Consider the following 22,996-nt stretch of genomic DNA (forward strand, 5'->3'; position numbering starts at 1 on the left):
TGTGGAGGAGGATGGAGGTGTTTAATTCAGTGGAGTGCCTTGGAATATGTTTAAGTTTATGTCCAGTCACTCCAGCAAGTGGTGGGAAAAAGTGTTTGGGGTAAGGTAAGTTAAATACTTACCTGACAAAGATCACAGATAAACTGGAAAGTATTTTTCTTGCCAAGCTCAAGATCAGCTAGTAGGTGTTTTGAAAAAACCTAAGACAAATTCTTGGAGAACTGACATGCTTAAAGAGGTGTGTCAACACAAAAAAATTTATCTTGGAAGTTGCATTGAAAGATGGGATCCTACAATAGCTTTTAGTTTTACCTTTTTTGTTACTTGAATGAATAAATAAGAAGTAATATTATAGGCCTTACCAGTGACAAGCAGGAGCACAGGAAAATAAATCAAAGCTTATCCACAAAAGTACAATACAAGAAGTGTCTGGGCTGTTCTTTTTAAAATTATAAACACCACACTTAATCATCGTAACTGTGTGTACACGTTGATTCCAGTTCTCTTTGCAGCTTCGCCTTTTATCTTCCAGGACTTTCCTCCTGGAATGCAGTGTAAGAGACGTGCGAGTTGCTGTAGCCACTATTCTTGAAAAAACCCTCGACAGTGCCTTGCTTTATCAGGAGAAGGTTAGTGTCACCTCATCACCGATGATGCTGTTGCTTGTTTCTACCTAATGGCTCGTGCTGTGTTGCAGACAATGCTGTGTGATTTGTAAATGACAAGGTGAAAGGCTCTTGTCTTGATCGTGCTTATAGCTCTTCATTTCTTGAATAGGTTAATGCTTGTCTGTTCCTACCATAGGAGGCAACATGCCACTGTAATTCTCAGAATTCAAGTTCAAAGTAATACTTTGAATTTATGCCTGATTTCAGCTTGTCTTATAAGCTGGTATCACATTCTTGTAATAGTTTGGAAACACTTTTTTTAGGACTCCAGAAATCAGCTTAATTTTTAACCGATTCTCCTTCCTCACTCAGTCAGAAGCCTATAGCAGTAGTAACTGAGTTACCTTGTTCCAGAGAGACACCATAATTATGGTTATCGTTCAAAGGTTTCATTTTCTATTAGAAAATCTTGGCAAGTAAGTTTGGAAAGTGCAGCTTTGTTATGTTTTGCTGGTCTTAACACTCTGGGAAAACCCAGCAGGAAATTTGTGGAAAGTTCATTTGTAGAGTGTTTGAGATTTACCTGTTTCTCTTGGGATACTTGAACCAAGTTATTTGTGTTAAGAGAACTCAGAAGTGTTACCTGTGTTCTGACATCCTCCTATAAGTTGTCGGTGGGGGCTTAGACACTTTTAAATGTCCAAGTCTTGTTTAGTCTGAAATATTTTTTAAAATCAAATTTCAGTGTTTGATGTGATAGGATGTTTCTTCTATTCAGTTTCTGGGATCTATCCTTTTTCATCCAGTGTCATGGATGGAAGGCATTACTGTTGTACAGGCCCTGTTAAGAAAGTTATCATATTTAGATCTTCAAGGAAAGATCACTATGAGGTCCTACAAGCTGAATACGTTAGGGGGATGAACGTTCACAATATAGTTTGATAGTTCTTTGATTACTTCCTCTGGGCTGTTAGCTGCTATCTGTTAACTGAGATGTAGTAAATTATATACCAGTGTGTATACCTTTAGTGTGCTTTGATGCCAGCTAAACGGTAACATCACTTTTTGCATAGTTGAGTGTGATAATACACTAACATGAGACCCTGAGTGACAGTTTACTTCTAATCTGGTTTGGTTTGCATTACTGTAACAACTGGAATGTTTGAACATTAGTTCACTCTGAGGAATACTTTGAATTGCTTTAAAAATACTGCAAACTTATGTAACTGCTGAGTTCCACTTCTTTGAGCAAGTTACCTACATGCCAGTGTTTTCATTATTTTCCTGTTTAATGTGTGCAGCATTCATTCAGAAGAGTTGAAAAATGGGAAGGCTGCAATCCTGTGTTAGCTATTCATATTCAGCATAGCAAGCGTATCTGACCACACATATGATTTTGTTAACCATACCTTAACTCTGATATGTGAAACACTTTTGTTTTTTAAGCAGTAGACAACTCTTTAAATTCAAATTAATAATGTCTTCACAGTTAAAAAGCCTACACCAATTATTGGAGGTGCTACTTGCGCTACTGGATAAAGATGTACCTGAAAACTGTAAAAACTGTGCACAGTACTTTTTGCTATTCAATAACTTTGTACAGAAGGTAAGAAACCATTACTTTTTTTAATGCTAGTTTAGTTTTAGAGGACAGTAGTAAAGCTGCTAGTCATCCATATTCATAGAAGGTTTAAGCAGCACAGTGAAACTCTTCCAGAACTTTTATTAGGGTATTCCTTTTTAATTTTTTTGAAAAGTAAATGGCTTTGAACACTGGGTTAGGATAAAATCACACAGAAATATACAGCAAAGTACAGAAATTGAAGATGCCATTTGCAGAGTCTAAATTTTGGGTTTCAATTTTGGGAGGTGGTTCTTGGCTGTTCTTAACGAAAAGAAAAAATTTAAAAAAAACACCAGCATTCAGGATTTTTGTCCTATAGGAAGCAGAATAACTGACTGGCCTGTACCCAGTACAGTTTCTCTCTGTTCCCCTATTCTTTGGTTGTTTTTTTTTTCTCAATATGACACTTGCCTTTGCTTATGCTGATTCTGGTCTGATTTATATAATGTGCTTTATATAATGAGACCACTTTTTAGAAGTGCACCTTCTTGATATCTCTGACTTTCTTTTAGAGTAGAAAATGCAGTGTTCAGCCTATGCATTTTACTTTTGTTCCCTAGAGCATTAACTATTTACTGGCACAGTAATTTAACTCTTTGTTGTCTAAATAGCAGGGTATAAGGGCTAGCAGTCTTCTTCTCAGACACTCTGCTTTGAGGCACATGATCAACTTCCTCCTTGGCCCCAGCCGGCAAAGTAATCAGGTAAAGCTTACATAGTTTGTGTTTTTGTGAATAGTTTGTCCATCCCCATGTTTTTATGATGCTTAAATTATGTATAAATACTTTTCATGTGGTAGGATTGACTAATCCTTGGATTATTCTGTAAACTTCATGCAAGTCTTAGTCTACCTATGTGTAGTTAACGTGGAAATAGCTGTTTTGGCAGAAGTGCGTGTCATGGTTTTGGTAATAACATTTTCACCAACTTCAAAGTATTAGAATATGGTGGTGGACTGTTAAGGATATAGCTTTGTTTTCACTTAGCAGAAGTTGACTAAATCAACTAATCAAGTTAATTAAACCTCTCCTTTGGCTCAAGCAGAATCGCAGGTGGAGTTCAGCACAAGCACGTGAGTTTGGATATCTTCACAATACTGTAGCACTACTTGTTTTGCACTCTGACGTCTCTTCACAAAGAAATATTGGTAAGAATTGAGTTTTTGCCTTTTTGGTGACTTTGCATTTCAGTTACTGTGAGTAACTTAATAAGGAAAAATACAATCACTTGGAATTTAAGGCAGTAATGCTGAGCATATGTTTGCTTTTTATTTTGCTGTAAACATACTGAGAGTCTGTGGCAAACAGATAGTATTACATGCACGCAGGGCGGCATGGGGAATCTTGATACTGACATTATTGTGCCTTCCCACCTCCCCCATATGCCTTAAAGGTCTTTCCTCAAGCGCATGAATCAAGCTGTGTCATTAATGTCTGGGACAGACTCACGGCCTAACAGGCTGTATTTTGCTTAAATTTGTTATGCCTTTTCCTAATCTGAAGGGATGTATTTAGGCTGAGCTACTGAATAACAAGCAATGAAATACTTTCCTAGATATTTCCTACAAGAGAGAGAAATATCCAAATAAAGATGATAAAAAAAGAATAAGCTGAGATCTTCATTTTCCTGAAGGGATAAACTTAAAGTTGTCTTTTTAAACTAATAACTTGACTTCTGTCTAGGGTTGAAAGTTTCTGGAGTTGGAGGCTGTCAAAAATGATAAAGTAAAAGGAGGATGAAAAACATTCTGAATATGATGAGTATGCAACAGTGGTTGGAAGTGAAAGTAAAGCTTAAAGTATTGATAGTAAATATTAATATTTTGCTTTGGCCTTCTTGCAGTTCACTTGCCTATGTTGTCACTAAAGTAAATGACACTTTTTAGCGTGCAAGGGGTTGTTACTTGGAGTGGTGCCATGCGATCTATAAGCTAGTTGAGACAAATGTCATTAGAGATTACATGGTGCCAAATGAGCAGCAGTGTCTTCAAGGTTGTTAGAACAATCTAATTTATTAGTGGATTGTTTTTGTATTTGCTATTATAGCTCCTGGTCTCTTTAAGCAGCGTCCACCTCTAAGCATCACCACTTCAGGTCCGCTTTTAACGCTCCATGAAGAAGTGGAAGCCTTGTTATTCCTGTCTGAGGGAAAACCTTACTTAATGGAGGTATCTGTTCTAACTTCTGCCCTGCTTGAACCTAAAAGCTGATCTGATGTTAGTTCTTTGAAATATCCTTGCATGAAGAACACTGAATATTGAAAGGCAGACAGCTGGAGAGCATGTGGTTATTATTTTGAGCCTAAAAAAGAAGGCACCTTTGGTTTCTTCTTGACACCTTCTTATTTTCCAGTATATCTCTAAAATTAGGGGTCTGATTAGAGAGTTTACGAAGTTAGCAAAGACAGCTGAACATGTTTGGCAAATGTCTATGCAGTCAGTTACTGTATGTCAGCTGGAGCTGCTAGTTTGATTTGCTCTGACATAATGGATCATGCTTGACCAGACTCTTGGCGGTGGGCAGCAGGAGCTGAATGCTGTGCTATGAGGACAGGGGTTTAACTCACTGGTCCACCCAGGTGCTGGGAGAAAAAAAACTGTATCCTTCCTGGAAAAGACTAAAATTCTGTTACAAACTTGATCCATCTCTTTAGAAATAATCGTATGGCTGTGTCTGAAACTGTGTACCTTTGCATTAGGTGATGTATGCATTACGAGAGCTAACGGGATCTCTGTCGGTTCTCATCGAGATGGTGGTCTACTGCTGCTTTTGTAATGAGCACTTTTCCTTTACTGTGCTACACTTCATCAAGGTATGGAGATAATCGAGACAAGCTTTTTGCATAAGTGTTTCTTCTAGGCTTTGGTCATACTGTGTCTTATAAGTTATAACGGCACTGGGATCTGCAGACAATCAGTACAGTTTGTTGGATTGAGGGGGGCTGGGTTTGGGGCGTTTTTATAAGCTTTTACTGTTTTAAAACAACCAATTTTCAAGAATCTGTAAAGCTGTCTTGTAATTCTTTGCATCATCAACATATATTATTATCTAAGTAACTTTATATTTCTTGAATGCAGACTCAGCTGGAGACTGCTCCACCTCATGAACTGAAAAACATATTCCAGTTGCTCCATGAGATACTGGTAGGTGAAGGGTAAGGACTTGTACATGATAGATTTTTGTATCAATGCATAATGAAAAAAATCAGGACTGCATTGGTAATTTCAACGTTCATGTATCTTTTAGTCCTTCAGTTGGAGTTTTTATTTCTTGTTCAATTGCTGCCTTGATAATTCAGTGATATATGAAACTTCAAGTCTTACTTGTTTTTCATGTTGAGGTAGTTAAAACCATTTTGTAGAACAGATACTGGTATCACACACAACTTACTACTGTTCATCTTTTTCTTTTCTAACAGGTTGTTGAAGACCCATTACAAGTAGAGCGCATCAAATTTGCCTTTGAAACTGAAAATGGACTAATAGGCAAGTAAGCCAGTGGGCAAACGCTCCTGTCTCCTACTGACCCTTATGCTGATGATGGTTCATATCACCTAGTTTCTAATCCCTCTAAACTGTTTTACTTCTCAGGGAAAACAACTCAACACTCTTTGATTTAGCCAACACCACCCCACAAAACAATCTAAGAAAACCCAAAATAAGCATTAGAATATTATAGTAACAGCAAACTGGAAAGGAATTTAACGGGGAAAAATTATTTATCTCCAACAGCTGTCAGTGAACCCAGAGAAGACTGGTAATTACTTAAAAAGTGACACTGAGGAACCTTAACGAAGAGGATGGCAAGAGAGATAACTTTTTGAAATAAGCAGATCAGGGTGTATATATAACGCAGGGGAAGAACAAAAAAGTACCTTGGATTAACATTTGAAGGCTCTACAAGAGGGATCTGGACAGGCTGGTTCAACGGGCTGAGGCCAATTCTGAGAGTCCTGCACTTGGCTCACAGCAACCCCATGCAACGCTACAGGCTTGGGGAAGAGTGACTGGAAAGCTGCCTGGAGGAGGAGGACCTGGGGGTGTGTGTCAACAGCTGTCTGAACATGAGCCAGCTGTGTGCCCAGGTGGCCAAGAAGGCCAACAGCATCCTGGCTTGTATCAGCAATAGTGTGGCCAGCAGGAGCAGGGCAGTGATGGTGCCCCTGTACTCGGCACTGGTGAGGCTGCACCTTGAATATTGTGTTCAGTTTTGGGCCCCTCACTACAAGAAAGACACTGACCTGCTGGAGCGTGTCCAGAGAAGGGCAAGAAAGCTTGTGAAGGGTCTTATGAGGAGAGGTTGAGGGAACTGGGGTTGTTTAGCCTGAAGAAAAGGAGGCTGAGGGGGAGACCTTATCACTCTCTACAACTACCTGAAAGGAGGTTGTAGCGAGGTGAGTGTTGGTGTCTTCTCCCAAGTAACAAGCGATAGGACAAGACGAAATGGCCTGAAATTGTGACAGGAGAGGTTTACGCAGAAAAATTTCTTCACTGAAAGGGTTGTCAAGCATTGGAACAGGCTGCCCAGGAAAGTGGTTGAGACACCAGCCCTGGAGATATTTAAAAGACATGTAGATGTGGTGCTTAGGGACATGGTTTAGTGGTGGGCTGGCAGTGCCAGGTTAACAGTTGGACTTGATGATCTTAAAGGTCTTTTCTAACCTAAATGATTCTGTGATTCTGTAACATGAGTAGCTCTATGAATCCTGAGCCTTAAAAATTACTTTTTATCTCCTACATATCTCAAGAAATTGCCAATCTTTTTTTTTTGTCAGCATCTTAATTACCATGAAAAGAAACTGGCTCAGCATGGAAGGATGCTAATGCTACTAACTGCAGGATAGCCTCATAATCTGACGGGTGGCTCCCATTTGTTGCTGCTCATACAAAGTGTTGTGTCTCCATTTGATACAGAAGCTTTCCTGAAGTGAAGTTACTAAAGCATTCAAATGCAATGGAAGAGTCCCAGAAGTGATGAGAGCTTATTTCACATGAATCAGGAGAAGAGGCTTTGTGTGTAAGAGAAATGTGGGGTAGCCACATGGTGCTCAGAGCCCCCCTGATGAGTTAGTGCAGCTTGAGCATCTCTTTCATGGCTGTTTGGATGAGGAGCTGCTTCAGATTGTGGCTTTCACCTTAAGTTATTTTGGATTCTGTTTTAGTGAGGAGGAATATTTAGCTTTGTTCTTTATCTCTCTCTTCAGCAGTCTTCTGTTTTAGTAGTTTCCATGTATGACTAATAGAAGAGAAGATAAGATGCAGCAGTGTAAGAGAATAGCTAAGTGGTTATTTTATTTCTGGGTAAATTGGTCCCACTTGGACCAATTCTATTCTGTAACTTTGGCAATACATGACCTTTTTTTTTTCCTCTACAGAGGAGAGATGCAATTATTCAACTGGATTTTCATGTTGAAGGCTTTTTGGGTTATGTTGTATATTTTACAAGAACTGCTGTGAGTTTCGGGGGTAAAAGTTGTAGTTTTACCTTGGAGTTTCCTTGCAACAGCATTGAACAGCATCCAGTCTCGCTGCGCATGGACTGTGACCTATCAGTCACATTGGCTAGTTTTACTCCAAGAAAGGAAATCAGCAAAAAACAGTTTTCTCTGGTCCTTAATAGGGTGTTTGTGCATAATCTTCAGTACACCAGTGCTGTGATTTTAATCATCCTGCTGTGCTTTTATGGTAGAAAAACTGGCAATTTGCAGTTCCCTAGCAATTGTTTGCCTGCTTTAGGTGTTTCACTGCAATGGTCTTTGCTGATTCCTATGGACAGAAAAACTTCTGAGTAACAAATCTGATTGTGGCAGCTCCATGGAAATCTTTGTGCTTCTCCTCAGTGCAAGAATTTTCTTAAGACGTGGGAATTCACGGTATAGAAAACTTCCTTGTAGGAATGGCCTGGGGTTTTGCCCAAGTCTCCCATAGAAGAGATTCGTGGCTGTTGAATTTTGCTATGCTCTTTTTTTTTTCTGAGAAGAAGCTTTAAACATTCTTCTAGCTTTGCAAGTTTTGATCTAGGTGGAAGCTGGCGATCTGGCCCATTTATGGGGTTTTCAAACATTTTTTTTCCTTCAAAGAGATGTAACCATAGCGATTATCAAACATAGACTGGATTATATGGGAAGAATAACTGCATTAGGAGAGGACTGTTTAAAATTCAGGTACCACATTTGAAAGAATTACTGCATTTTCACTTTGATCTATTTTTAATCCAATAGAGTTGTGGAAATACTCAAAACTGGCAGCAAAACAGTAGTGTGTTTAACACAAATACTCATGCTAACATCTGTAGAAATAACTTCCGCCACCTAAGTTAAAATTTTAGCTTCATCTTTGTTACATTTGCAGACTGGCTGGTACACAGAAATCTGAATTGTGGTTTTTAATCCCTGTGTTTCTCCCACAGCCTTGATGCACCACAGCAACCATGTGGACAGCAGCCGTTGTTACCAGTGTGTCAAGTTCCTTGTTACTTTGGCTCAGAAGTAAGTAATATGGGTTTCAGAATTTAACCTCATCCCTACCTGAGGCCCCTCTGTGGCTGTTAAGGCTGCCACTCTTCCTACGTTTCATCAGCTTTATCTTTTGTGACTGTGATATAAATGGTGCTCAAAGGTCTTGATAGTACATGTGTCAGTATGACGCAAAATATTTATTGATTAGTACCTGAGATGAATTTCTCATATAACAGCTGATAACTCCTGTCTATAAAGGCAAAGGTGAGCTACGTTCTGTAGAGCAGGAGCCTATGATTAAGGCCAAGATAAACATAGGAAGCTGCCCCAGATTTCTGAAATATTATGATTCCTAAATTCTTTGTTTGGAACTTGGCAGGTGTCCCAAGAAAGCATAGTTCTGAAATACATGAACCTGCATAGTAAACTACTTCGTGTAGACTTTACTAGGCATTGTTGTTCTTGGTAATTCAGTTAATAACAGGACTGTACAGTTTAGATCAGAGTTTGCAATGATAGCAGTGCAAAAAAAGAGAAGTCTTTGGATTTATTTTTTTAAGTTTGCCAGAATGCCTTTTTTGTGACTAATGAATATAATTTCAATTTCCAAGGTGCCCTACTGCAAAAGATTATTTCAAGGAGAATTCCCACCACTGGAGTTGGGCTGTGCAGTGGCTACAGAAAAAGGTAGTTTGGCTGTAACTTTACAAAAAGACTGCCACTTTGTTTACAATGAGGATTATTAAATCTCTATCCTCTATATGGCTCTTTGAGGTGACTCTTAAGACAAAATACAAGCTGCTTCATTTTTTTTTTTACAAGGACAGTTTGGATGCAGCTAAATCTGCTGCATTCACGAACTTCAGTAGGCCCCCACATATTTCAGGTGTAGATGTGGTACAGTGAATAAAACCAAGTGTGAATGGTCGTAATGATTATCATTCTTTGCCATGTGGGAAGCTTTCAGTGCCACTGTATTCATTAGAGGGTTTCGCTTTTCTAAAAAAGCAGTTTTCCATTGCATGCATGTTGATGCAAGGGAATGCATAAATGAGTGGATTCTTTACAGAATTGCTGCAGCTTTACACAAAACATAGCTGTTGACAGATACAGCTTTTTCCTCCCACTCGCTTGTTTTTTATTCTTTCCTCTAAACTTAGCATAAGTTGGACAACACATCTTTAGTAAATACCCGACTACACTTTTAGAAACTTAAAGCTTGGCAGAATTGGCCCAGGCTTTGCCTACGGTCAAGCAGGGCAACGCTTGGTCTCCCAGCACTGCATGTACAACATGATGGTACCCCAGCTCCAGGCTGCCTTTCTGTCCTGACAGCTGCTGCCAGGAAGATGTCAAATGCATAAACTGGTACTGTACTGAACGCTGAAAGCAGAGTTAGTGGGATGCTTGCAGTGCAGCTGGCACAACTTGTTGCCACTCTTCTCTTGAAACACAGCAAACTGACAGGTCTGGATGGTCCTGCTGTACCCATTTTTACTTTGTACTGGCCCATATAAACCCTGAATCCGCCACTCTTCAGCTGGCATCCAGTAACTTGCACACATGTACAGGTACCAAATAAAAGGAATTGGTTGCTAGTTTTCAGCTCGGGGGCAATAGTTTCTCTGACTGTTCTGGCTGCATTAAAAGTGTGTGCTTATCTATGCCCCAGATCTCTAGCTCATTGCCAAAGGATTCAGAAATCTTGTTCCAGACTTTATTAGTTCAGCTACCCCCACAAGTGGATGAGGCTTTACACGTGTAAAACTCGTACGGCAATTTTATGTCTGTCTTGGCTTTTTATGCAGATGTCTGAACATTACTGGGCTCCACAGAGTAACGTATCCAATGAAACATCAACTGCAAAAACCTTCCAGCGCACTATTTCAGCACAGGTATGTGTCACAGTCTTGGAGACAATGTTAAACTTGTATTATTTCTTTTTTTTGCTTTTCAGTTAGCGTCTTTGGTTTTGGCAACTTCAGCATATTCCAGTGCGCTTAAGACCATGCTTCCTTTAGAAGCCCAGACCAGGAGGTTGTTCCTGAAAAATAAACCTAACTCTTAAATTATATTAGTCAATACCTCACAATTACCTGTGGTGACTCAACTATCTCACTACAGCAGCTATATTGTCTCAGAATCAACTTCAAAAAAAAAAACCAAAGAAAAATTGATTATGAGATTAAGGTATCACCAGTGCACCTGACACTCTCTTGGACTGTTTCCAACTCAGGACACGCTGGCCTATGCCACAGCCTTGCTGAATGAGAAAGATCAGTCTGGAAGCAGTAACGGGTCAGAAAGTAGTCCAGCCAACGAGAATGGAGAGAGACATCTGCAGCAGGTAACAACAAAATAAGGGCATGCCTATCTTCTGTTGTGTTGTGCTGTTAGACAGCTTGTTCCTGGGGCTCAGGTCAGAACCATCACTGAATATAGACACAGTAATTTTTTGCCTTACAAAAATAACGCGCCTTATCTTTCTCTCCCCGTCCGTTGTGTGTATTGAAAGGGCTCCGAGTCTCCTATGATGATTGGTGAGCCTAAAAGTGACCTCGACGATGTTGACCCATAGACGATACCTATGAACACAAAAACAGACGGCTCAAATATTTAACACCTGGTACCCACTGAAACTGGAGTCCCATTGCTTATGTCATTAGAAGAGTCTGGAAGAGAAGTGGCTTTATAGGATCAGAGGCAATGCTGGAGGAGGTGGTTTCCCTGAAAGCTAAAAGCATTTTTTTAGCCATGAAGGCTTCAGATCAACAAACACTCTAGAAAACTGCATCTTCACCTGCAGTAGCTTATGACAGTCCAGACACCGAAAACAGTTTGTCAAGAAGATTTTATCAAATACACAAACGCTAGTGGTTGAATTTTTATGTGAACATTAAATGAGTGAATGTAAAACTGTTGCTTTTCTGTGATGCTGCAAAAAAATTCTTTTGGTTTTTATACAGGAAAAAAAACCAGACTGCCCTTATGTATGGAGGGCAGATTTTTAATCTTTCTGATAATATTGAATAGGAATATTCAAATTTCTGTAAAGATGTGTGATGACTTACATTTCATTGTAAAATATTAGTTAAAGAATGGGTTTACATAAGGACTTCTGTATTTAATATGTCTCCCTGCTAATTTGTAAAGCTCTTTATGAGAAGGATCAGCAAGATTGCTCTGTAAGGAGAGTGATTCTTTACAGAATGGTTTGGTCAAGGAGCTCTGGAATGGGTCGTCTTTTCTGGTACCCTTCCGAAAACCACAGACAATTGGGAAGGGCAGTAAAAGAAAAGCTTTGTTCTCTGGGTATGCAAGTGTTCATTATTAAAGGATGTTGGTGAATTTTTTTTTTAAAAAGTTAGAGTAGTGTAAAAGGAAAAAAGCACTTTAAGATGGAATTCTGTTGCAGTTTTACTCATTAAATTTTTTTAACCTTTGGAGACATATTGAATAAAATGTAGTCTCAATCATGTGATCTGCAATCACTTGCTTATGCTTTGAAATTACTGAGAAAGTTGGTATTGGTTGTATATGATAATTCCTTGAATGAGTTGGGGACACTGTTGTGCAGATTTTATAGCAATTTTAACACGGGGAAAGAATGATTTGGCTTTGTTGTATTTTCACTTGACCAGGCAATGTTAAAATATCACCGCTCTTTTGATTTGCTCATAAACAACTGGAAACCAGTTGGGATGACTTGACCACGGTTTTGTTTTCCATGTCAAGTGCAGTTCGGTGATTTCTGGCTCTGGATACTAGCTTCTTTTGTGCCAACTAACTCTTCATCTTTTGTACATTTTGTGTTTGTCACATTTTCTGCACTGCTTTTTGCCTTTATTTATGGATTCTGCCTTACTTTAAAAAAAAAATTATATAAACAAACATGCACAGAAATGGGGGACACCTTAAGGAGTGCCTGGGAACCTCCAGAATAGATAAATTTGCCAAGTTAAAGGCACAACCAGCCAAAAAGTGCCTTTTTTTTCTTTTTACATACTGTTGCTGAAACAAGAAGCAGCAGACAGCTTTTCACTGTTGTGCACTAATATTGAAATTAACCAGTCATTTCACTGTTGGAAGTAAACATCTGATCTGATTTCAGCTGTACAGCTTTATAACTTATTGCGGGTTAAGAGAGCCGTTGTCATAAATTGCGTGTGCAAAGAAGTAAGGGTGGCATTGTAGTGAATCTCTCACTTTCTTTTCCAAACAATGTCTTCATAGACACATGGCAGAGTTAGCATTTTATAAATGTTTCTGATAATGTGCTGGGACATTTTAAATGTGATGTTTTAAATTAATTTTGAATAAATCATTTCTTATGGATACCCCTTCTTCCTTCCCCCATCCCTAATACTTTGTTAATGGGTCATAAATCATCACAAGAAGTCAGTACGCAGCGGTGATGGTGATGGAAGAAGCTGGTAATGTTCCTATGGGTTGGCACCACTTGTCACTTCAGGTTCCTGTTATTTCCTATGGAAACAATGTCCTTGATTACCGCAGGCCCAAAGAAGCACTGATAAGAGAATTGCTTCAGGATGGCTCATCACCACTGTATACTTGAAACCAATACAAACTTTTTCATGGTATTCTGCTCACGCTTGTACAAAGTCAGTGGTTATAATTTGCAATAAGATGATACTTCGTCAATTATTTTTGTTTCCAGCTGCTGTCATTTGAACCTGCTGAAGATTATTTTTTGGAAAACAGAGTTCAACAAAACTAGTTTTTGTGTAAATTGTGATGCATTTCTATGTTGTAATTTTTACTGCCAATCTTTTTGGATGAAAATGTTTTTATACAGCTTACAAAATGTTCGGTGAGGAGAAGCCACAGCCTGCCTGTGAGCATTCGGGGAGATACTGTCTGATTAATACGTAGACATTTGGCACTGGAAAAATAGGCAGTCTTGATGAACAGTCTTGGGATTCCTGGTCAATGGAATAAAGTTATTCCTTTCACAGAAAACTAGTGTAATCTTTAGACTGCGCATACACCGCTACGCTGTTGTCTTGTTGATCCTCTTATCTTGAAACTTCTTTGGCCAGTCCTTGTAGCTCTGAGAGGTTACCCTCGTTACTCTGGATGGGAGCCAAAATGGCAAATTAAGCAGTTGAATGGCCCTCGGAGCTGCGCTGCTCTGTATCCTTATGCTGTGGCATGTTCTGGTGCCCTGTCAGACTTGTCTCTGCAGTTTCTTCTCCTGACCATCTTAGCAGAATGATTGACCCTGGCTACACTTGCAGTCATGGATTAGACCAGCTTTTGTGTGTCAGACAGCAAGATTTGCAGGTGATCTGGACTTGAATTTATATTCCTTTTCTGTTGGTGCAAGGTGTAGAAAGCTGGATGCGCCGCAGCACCACGCTGCTGGTATTCCCCTGCTTTCCTTGTCTGCTGCCTTCGTAAGCAGAACTAGGAGCTACAGCCTGGGCTGCCGTCCCGGCTCTGCATTCCTGACACCGGCTCTTGTCCTCTGTTCTAAGGACAAAGACTTTGTTTCAAGCATGATGTGCCCTATGCTCTCCTCTGGTGGTGCCACTCCTGGGAGCAGGGACTGGGTACTGCAAACAGCTGTGCTGATGGGACTGTCCGCAGCGTACCTGGGATCAACGCTGCGTTCTCCTGAATGAGAGGATTTCCTGCCTACCCATGTGTGAGATTCTAAGCAAGGAAGGGCTAATCTTCTTTTAACACTCTTTCCTTCCACCAGGGTCATACATGCTTCAACTAAGCTGCGAAAGCTGTATCTGGCTTACTGTGCATGGAACGTGCTCACGCCTTCTGCTGGGAGCCACTGGGTGAGCAGGCAACAGGATCTTCCCCTCTTGCAGGGAAGTCAGCAGTGGTGAAATATCTGACCATGTTTTGAGAGGTGACAGCCTAGCAAGTCAGCTGAAAAATGACCAGCTAACATCCCTTTTTCCTTTCCCCTCTCTTTGTGAAAAATTCATATATAGCTGATAAAACTAAGGGCTGTAATTATATACATGTAGATTAGGCTCAGGCTTTTACCTTCTTGAAGGTAACAAGTTAGAAATAGTTTAAGCCTTTCCAGGCGATGCTCCCTACTGGGTCTCTGTCTTCTCTTGCCAGTTAAAGCTGGAGTAATGGATCTGTAAGGGGCTTTGTGACAGGGGAAAACACCCAACCCAGATAGCCAAAGTCTGACAGGTTAACTGGTGCTTGTGCTGTCAAGCTTTATTTTTTCATCTGTCCTCAGATAACACCACACAAATTATATATTGTAGTACGGGGAGGTTGCTAATCACCCAAAAAAAGTGAGACCCAGCTTTGGTGGCTTCAGGTACTTCTCAACCTTTCTCTGGTGCTGTGCATCTCTCTTGGAGCATCTATGCTTTATCTTCCTTCTGGGGCTTCAGCGCTTATCAGATAAGCGTATTGAGCAACACAAACCACAAGGGCACATTCCCCAAAGCTGGATCATTGTTTATTTCCATAACTGGGAGCTCTTGTCCTACACCACTGTTTTAAAAACAAACTTCTGTTCTTGTGTGTGCATGGGGCAACAGGACTCAGCCCCTGGTCTCCAGGCCAGTCCCAGAGCTCAGGCCAGCTGTGGGCAAGGGGAGGGTGCCTATGCTGTCTGTGCTGACCTCTGAGGATGCCAGCGGTCAGGCAGGGGCCCCTCCTGCTGGAGGCAGGGATCAGAGCCCGAGGTGGTGGCCTGTGCCTTGCTCACAAATGAGGGAGAGCTTGTTTGGGGGAGCAGCTCCCCCTTCCAGAATGGTTCCATGTGGGGATGTGCATGAAGCCAGATGATAGATCATATCTACTGAGCACTGGTCTATGAATTTTATTTGAAAAAGACATTTATAAAATACTTATTTTAAAATTTTCAAATAAATATTTAAGGTACAAATGTAAAAACCAAGGTACTATGAAAGCTTTTTCTTCTTTTGTATTTTTTAAAAAGGAATTACAGCCATTTCTATGTGTCTTGGGAAGCCCTGAAAGGGAAACTGTTAAAGCAATGCATAACACCAGCAGATCATTTCCTTTGACTTAACAATAATAAAAAAAAAAAACACTAACAAAGCACTAGCTGACTCTGTAGCAATGCAGATTAAAATCTAATTAAACAAGCAGACTGTTTAAACTAGAACCCTTACACTTGACTAAAAAGAAGTCTCTTAGGTCCATGAATAGGCAATTATAAAACTGTCCGAAAATGGCTAAACTATGATTTTCCAGGTGTGAAGCAGTATTAGCTGACATCTAATGAGCAACTAACGAGAAAAGAGGGGCACAATCCTCACAATTCTTTTTTTTAAAGGTCATGGTTTTGTCATATACTGGATGACACCAACGGCCTTGAGATGGCTTTTACAGTCAGGATATTTATAGAAAGACCCAGCGTGCGCTGGGGAAAGGATGCCAGGATGACTCCAGTGATGGGGCAGGGCTCCAGCTGCGTAGGGGCTGCTTGGAGACCTCTTGCAGAGTCCCCTGGGTCTTGGCCCCACTGTGGCAAGAGGGTGACAAGCTTGCACCCCACCATCACAGCAGCCCGAGCACGGAGGTCATCTGCAGCCGTGTGTCGGAGCATGCACTGTGCTGGGAGTGGCAGCACAGCCCCAGCAAGGTACGCAGCCAGCGACGTGGTGGTCCAGCAAGGCACCCATCCCTGCTACGCCAGGCATGCCAGGCCAGGGCAGCCACATGTCCACCTCAGCCCGTCCCTACTGCCGGCTCCGGCAACAAATGGCAATGACTGCAGCCGTGCTGCTGCCAGGGACAGTGGCTGCCACGCAGGTATCATCCACAGCGTAGGCTCCCATGGTGCCGGGGCTCTGGGAATGGGCGTTACAGCCTGTCAGCGTCCAGCCGTTGTCACAGGACACTGTCACCTAATGGAGGAGAAGAGGTCATCCTCCACGGTTGAGCAAAGGGGCAGGGGTCTGCCCATCCCCAATGGTCCCCAGGGCTCAGGGTGATGTGACTGGTGTCACACTGGACCGCTAGACCACAGCTGGGGGTGGGTGTCCCATTACCGGTGGGCAACTGGGGACACCAATGAAGGCTGGGGTTGCAGTAGCCGCAATGAGATACCAAAACCAACCCAACGCCCCACCAGGGTGGCAGAGGGACAGGCAGAGGCGAGGACAACAGCACAGCAGAGGAGCATGCACTGTCCCTACCTTCTCCACAGAGCCCAGGGACGTGTGCTCCTTTACCCGGCACTCAAGGCTGGTGGCAGGGCAGCACAGGGCATGTGCCATCACCTCCGTCCTGCCGGCGCAGTGGCTGGGCCTGCTCCCCGGCCCCGCAACGGGTCTGCCACCATCACCCAGCGCCGCAGCGGGGGAGTGGAAACTGCACCCTGCCGAGGGGAGACGGGCTGTCTGTGTGGGGCAGCCGCAGCAGCATCCCAGTGCACATGTAAGCACTAAGGGATGTCTCTGCTGAGCCCTGAGCCTTCCCTGCCTCCATGCATGCAGCATGTTTCCCCCTTCACTGTCAGCTCAGCGCCCACACCCACCCTTTCACCCCCAGGTCCCAGAGTTTTTCTGGAAGAAACACCCTTGGCCATCAGGGTGTTGGCTCAATGCTCTGTAACCCACCATGTTGGGCATTACCAGTCAGCACGTGGTCCTGCGGGGAGCAGCCGGCCCCCTCGGCTGATGGGGAGCTGGCGTTGATCCGGCACTCGGCCCTGGGCCATGTGCAGCACCTGGCAATGGCGTAGACGCCCTGGCCTCGGAAAGCGTTGTGGGCCACGCACTGCTTCTGCCCATCCTTGTCCTGTGGCCGGGGCAGCACAGTGTCACTGGGGGTGCTCAGGGGCCTGGGGACACCCCTCCAAGGCCGGCGGGCACCCCAGGGGCAGTACTTCTGTCTCCACACATGCTGCTCACCTCCATGTGCTCCCCCAGCCGCCTGCCGCTGTGGGAGAAGCTGGTGCAGCTGAGCATCTCCTCGGTGCCAGTGCAGCGGGCCACAGCTGTGGCATGCCGGGTGAGCCCTGAGCGTGCCGACCACACCGAGCGGCAGTACAGCTGCTCATCTGCAACGGAGCAGCTGGCGTCAGCAGTGGGGTGGACACCCACAGCAGCACCCAGAGCCCACGGTACAGACCAGGCTGCCAACAAGGGCTCGCAGGTCTCCCCCCTACCCTCTGCATGCTCAGCCGCACTCTGGCTCAGCTGCCCCCAGCGCAGCTTGGGGAGGGACATGCCCTGCCGATGCACCATGCTTTCACCGAGGCCCTTCTTTTCCCAGAAAGGGCAGAGCTCTGCTGGGGACCCAGCAGGCAGCCAAGGTCTTTACCTGTGCCCAGCTGGGTGGGCAGCCCGGCCACACTGTTGGGTGTCTGGAGCCGCTGGTCCTCGGGGAACCACGCCGTGTCCATGACATTCTTGGTGGCGAAGTGCAGGAGGCGCTGCCGGAGCTCGGCGAGGCTCAGCTGGGGCTCGGCGCTGAGCAGCATGGCGGCGATGCCTGCCAAGAGCCAGGGGGACCGTGGTGAGAACCAGGGGCCACACAGCTGCCTATGCACGACTCCACCAAGCAACACAACGCCAGAGAGACAGGAGAAGGAATCACTGCAGCCCATTATCTGTATGCATGGGATGCAGGAGCTCTGTGCAGGCTGCAGCACCCAAACATGCCAAAACTGTGGCACCATGGCATGCAAAAATGTCCCCAGCACAGGCAGCCCTGATGCCCTGTGCCTGCAGAAACTCGTGCCCAGCGCTGGCTCAGGGCAAGTGGAGAGTCATCCCTGCCCGTCACCCCGGAGCCCATCTAACCTGCCACATGTGCAGCCGCCTGCGATGTCCCGCTTTGCGCTGTGAAGCATGTGCTGCAGTCGCTGGAGGCGCCGATGATGTCGTCCCCTGGGGCAAACAGGTCCACGCAGCGGCCAAAGTTAGTGCCCAGGGTGCCAATGGAGGCAGGTTGGTCCTTGCTGTTGGTGGCGCCAACTGTGATGACCTGCCAGGGCAGTGACGGAGGGGGACGTAGGTGAAACGGGATGCACAGCCCCAGCCTGCTCAGCCAACTTGGCATTGGAGCGGATGAGCTTAGGAAGGTGGCAGCATGTCACTGCACACCCCCACGCTTCAGGGAGTCTCCCCCAGCTCGTACCTCTGGCTCAGATGCTGGAGAGTACAGGCAGGCATCATCCTTGTAGTTACCAGCAGCCGCGACCATCACCACCCCCATCTGCAGCATCCGCCGACAGCCAGCGTTCAGCACACGGCTGTAGGCACCAGCGAAGGGCAGCAGCACCACCAGCGGCGCATAGGGCTGGGCCTCCAGCGTCGCCTTGATAAACTCCAGGCCTGGGGGGGACGAGACAAGGGACAGGACACTTTCACAGGATGGGGACAAGGCAGGGGGCTCCATGAGAGAGTGCACTCCTCTCTAGGGCATGGGATGACTCACCAATGAGCGTCCCACTGATGGTGCCCTTCCCCTGGCAGTTCAGCACACGGAGGCTGCGGATGTTGGCACCTGTGGCCACGCCAGCATCACGCCCACTCAGCACCCCGGCCATGTGGGTCCCATGGCTGTCACACTTGCTGGCCTGGCACAGACACCATAGTTTCATGCCCCAGCCTATTGCATCAAAGCAGGTTTGCAACATCACAGAGTCCTCCCCATCCCACCCCACCCCTTGTGCTTTGCACCAGCTAAATCCCACTGCAGAATAAACCTTCAAAAATATTTGAGGTGGGGGGAAAGTAAAAAAAAAAAAAAAATCATCCCATGCAGAAGGAGAAAAGGTGGCAGAAAGGATGGGGGATGCAGCCAGCCTTCCCTGGGGCTGTGCTAGCACTGGGCTCCCCTACACACGCAGCGATGCAAACCATGCAAAGCAATGCCAGCACCCACCGCAGGGTGCAGGCAGCCTTCATGGCCCCAGCTGTGGGGTGGACCTTGATTCCTTCTTGCAACAACACCTTGACATGTACCCGTGCCCCGTCCCCACCTGCTTTCTCTGGAAAGGAGCTCTCCCCCACTCAGCCACAGCTCCAAATAGACTGTGTTGAGGATCTCAACATCCCCCAGGACCACAGCTCCTACTACTGCGTGTCCTGCCTGGCATTTTGCCATGAGACGAGTGACTCTCCTGTCCTGGGAAGCCCCACAACCCCATTTAGGGTTTGGTGGGTGCAGGGGGATGCTCTTGCCAGGCTGCAGCATGCAGCACTGTGGGGCTCACCTGCCTGTGGAAGCGGGTGCCGTCCTCCTCAGGGACATTCTCAAAGTCGGTCACAAGCACCCTGCCCTCGATCTCTCGATGGGTGCTCTGCACGCTGGTGTCCAGCAGGTAAATCTCCACCAGGTCACCTTTATCTACCAGGGACACAGCCAGGGGAAAATGCACCCACCACCGTGGTCAGCCCAGGCCGCCTGGGATGCTCCCAAAATGCAACTCCAGACCCACAGCACCATGGGATACCCCCATCCCCTTGAGAGCAGGAGAGTGGATGGCATCACTGACCCTTACCCTTCCCCGTGGTCCACCCGCCATGCCCCAGCACTTACTGGGAGGGCTGTAGGCACCCGAGCCAGGCTGCAGCGGCACGATCCTGCCCAGGTTCCATGGGGTGCTCTGGGCAAAGACATAGGCGTCCTCCTCGACATACTCCACGTGCGGCAGCTTCAGCGCCTGTGGGGAGAAGGCACAGTGCCTGGCGTGGTGGCAAAGCTCCCGTTCCCCACGAGGCTGGGGCTGCCACACCCCCACCAGTGCGCGCCCTTGCTGCTGCCCCCGCCACGGCCCTCCGCCCCACATACCGTGTCCAGCACGTCGCTGCTCATCTTCACCAGAAAGGCAGGCAGGAGGTGGAAGACGTGCAGCAGCTCAGTCAGATATCCCCGCCGAGCCGCCCGGGCCTGCAGCCGCCGCGCCGTGCCTCGCACCTCAGCCTCACCGCTGCCCGGCTGCAGGACCACCACGTAGCGCCCGGGCAGCCGCCACGACCCCTGCGGGGGACGCAGGCGCCAGGCTTGGGTTTGGGGAAACACACACGTGCGTGGCCGCCCCCCCCCCCCCCCCCCCCCCACGCTCCTCACCTTGGCGGCGCGATGGAAGGCGGCGGGTCCCGACGGGGCGGCCCCGACGGCGGCCGCCTCCCCCTCCTCGGCCGCCCCCAGGGCCAGCACCAGCTCCTCCGCCAGCTCCGCCGCCGCCCGCGCCAGCACCAGCGCCAGCACCAGCGCCAGCGCCCGCGGGGCCATGCCGGCCCGGGCCCCGACGGCGAGCGCGGAGGTGCTCGGAGCCGCCGAGCCCCTCAGCACGGCGCAGCCCGGACGGCGGAGCCGCTGCGCGCCCGCCGAGAAGCCCGCGCGCACCCGCGGAGCCGCGGAGCCGGAGCGCACCCGCGCAGGAGCCCGCGCGCACCCGCGGAGCCGCGGAGCCCGAGCGCACCCGCGGCTGCGGCTCTGCCCGGCGCGGCGGGGCGGGGATCACGCCACCGCCGCCGGCCCCATCGGCCCACCCGGGCGGGTTAACCATTAACGGGGCCGCAGGCGGGAAGGGGCGCCGGTGGGGCGCGGGGCGGCGGGGCGGCAGCCGCGGGGGGAAGCGGCGCGCCGTGGGGGCGCGGGGAGAGGAGGGGAGCGGGCAGCGCTGCCCCCGCCAGCCGCTGCTCACCAGCGAGCTGCAAATTCCCCCAAGAGTCCCCGTGCATCTCCGGGAGCTCTGGCAAGCAAAACGCAGGCGCTCAAGGACTGTTCTCAGAAAGGGCTGAAAGCTTTTATGTGCCTCTTACTGGCTTACTTCAGAGATAAATTTCCATGAAAGCCTCTAATCCTGTTTAGGCATTTTTTACAGACTCGTCACACATCGCAAACGTTATTTCTCTGGGATGCGGCTGGTGCTTTCCCGTGGCTCTCGCCGCTGCCTCCCACCGCTCCCCTCCCGCAGCGCCGGGCTCCCACGCTGCCCTGCCATTCCCGGTGACCTCCGGCAACCCCCTTCCCTGCTCCCTGCGTTTGAGGGAAATAGGGATTTATTTATTTTTACCGGCGGTTTACCAGGTCCCCCGCGTTTATAAGTTTTATATGGATGTATACGTTTTATAATGATGTGTATGGTTTATATGGATATATACGGTTTACATGGATGTGTATGGTTTATATGGGCATATATACGTTATTTTTAAAAAGACCTCGAGCGGGTGTTTGCACCCTGGTTTGGGTAACTGGAGGGGACGCTGAACCCCTCTTGCTACCCGCTCTCTGCAACAACGAGCTGGCATCGCCAGGGTCCGGTGTCCAGCAGGCTCCTCACAGGGACAAGTTTCACTCCTGATTTTCAGCTCAGCTTAACCAGGCGGCTCTGAGTCCTCCTGCAGCAACAGGAAGCGTCAGCTTCGGGACACCGTCAGGGCAGCGGAGCACCGGGGAACCCCGTTGCGAGGACAGCCGCCCTCTCCCCGCAGTCGCTGGCTTCCTGTTCGCATAAGGGGCAAGTTGTGTCCGAGGGAGCCTATGGAGACAGCCATAGGCGCCAAGGCACCCCCAGCCCCACAGGCACCCCCACCTGCTGAGCAGCACGGGGAGGTCTTGGCATGAATACCTGACGTCTGTACGGGGTGGGGGGGAGACGCCCAGCCCTGGAGCTCTTTGGAAGCAGTGGATATCTGCAGAAAGGTTGTGTTTCAATGAAAAAATATTCAGAAATAGCCAGAAACTGGAGCCCTGTAGAGAAGAGATCCGTTTCCCATCCTGGCACACAGGGGAGCTTCTAGCAGCAATTCCTCCCGCTGCTGAGAGCAGCAGTGCTCTCCAGCTGTGTCTGTGTGAAGGGCGGGGGGAGGGCGGGCGGTCCGGTTTGGGGGGAAAGAAGGAGAAAGCAGAAAAGGCAACAGAGAAGACCCCAACGAGGGGGAAAGGGCACCTAAATCCCCTGCTGCCCTCCAGCCTCGGGGGAGCCGCGGAGCTCTGGGGCGGCGCTGACAGAGATGCTGGACCGGGGGCCACCCCCGCGTCGCGCTGTGGCTGCAGCAGAGGCAGGCCTCGGGGCAAAAGGAAAAACGGCGCTTTCACCCCAGATTCCTCGGGCAGGTCAGGGTTACTTGATTATCTAGAAGCCACAGGGGCTCATGAACGTCGCTGTTGCACCAGCCGGGAATCGAACCCGGGTCGCAAGAATGGGAATCTTGCATGATACCACTACACCACTGGTGCGCTGGGGCGGCCCCGCCCCGCGCGGCGCCAAGGCCGGCTGCGACCCTGCTGCTGCCCGCGGCGGGAGCGGGGCGCGGGAGCCCTGCGGGTGGGGGGAGACGCGTGGGGGGTGGGGGGAGCGGCCGGGCGC

The 22,996-nt window shown here is 47.2% G+C and overlaps 2 protein-coding genes and 1 non-coding gene across 4 annotated transcripts in view; 1 reads left to right on the plus strand and 2 right to left on the minus strand.

Annotated features, from left to right (window-relative positions):
* Positions 1-15,759, plus strand: part of USP24 (ubiquitin specific peptidase 24) — a 69,220-nt gene extending 53,461 nt beyond the window's left edge. For both annotated transcript variants that reach the window (XM_064455022.1, XM_064455023.1), the window contains 13 exons: positions 533-629; positions 2,098-2,214; positions 2,844-2,936; positions 3,277-3,379; positions 4,278-4,399; positions 4,930-5,043; positions 5,309-5,374; positions 5,650-5,716; positions 8,640-8,718; positions 9,300-9,375; positions 10,497-10,583; positions 10,925-11,035; positions 11,204-15,759. In XM_064455022.1, the coding sequence (XP_064311092.1) occupies positions 533-629; positions 2,098-2,214; positions 2,844-2,936; positions 3,277-3,379; positions 4,278-4,399; positions 4,930-5,043; positions 5,309-5,374; positions 5,650-5,716; positions 8,640-8,718; positions 9,300-9,375; positions 10,497-10,583; positions 10,925-11,035; positions 11,204-11,266 (1,195 nt within the window). In that variant the 3' untranslated portion in view covers positions 11,267-15,759. The remainder of the gene's footprint in view (positions 1-532; positions 630-2,097; positions 2,215-2,843; positions 2,937-3,276; positions 3,380-4,277; positions 4,400-4,929; positions 5,044-5,308; positions 5,375-5,649; positions 5,717-8,639; positions 8,719-9,299; positions 9,376-10,496; positions 10,584-10,924; positions 11,036-11,203) is intronic.
* PCSK9 (proprotein convertase subtilisin/kexin type 9) lies at positions 15,495-21,084 on the minus strand. The gene is made up of 12 exons (XM_064455024.1): positions 20,749-21,084; positions 20,470-20,658; positions 20,218-20,341; positions 19,892-20,025; positions 19,111-19,252; positions 18,811-19,007; positions 18,474-18,657; positions 17,992-18,162; positions 17,580-17,728; positions 17,301-17,466; positions 16,863-17,044; positions 15,495-16,571 (listed from the first exon to the last, which is right to left on the minus strand). The coding sequence occupies exons 1-12, from the start codon at positions 20,911-20,913 to the stop codon at positions 16,404-16,406; spliced, it is 1,971 nt and encodes a 656-aa protein (XP_064311094.1). The 5' UTR covers positions 20,914-21,084; the 3' UTR covers positions 15,495-16,403.
* Positions 21,085-22,795: 1,711 nt separating this feature from the next.
* TRNAG-CCC (transfer RNA glycine (anticodon CCC)) lies at positions 22,796-22,866 on the minus strand. Its single transcript has one exon. It is a non-coding gene; the product is annotated as a tRNA-Gly (tRNA).
* Between the last annotated feature and the right edge of the window lie 130 nt (positions 22,867-22,996).

Source organism: Phalacrocorax carbo, chromosome 6 (genome assembly GCF_963921805.1).
Source record: "Phalacrocorax carbo chromosome 6, bPhaCar2.1, whole genome shotgun sequence".
Classification (NCBI taxonomy): Eukaryota; Metazoa; Chordata; class Aves; order Suliformes; family Phalacrocoracidae; genus Phalacrocorax; species Phalacrocorax carbo.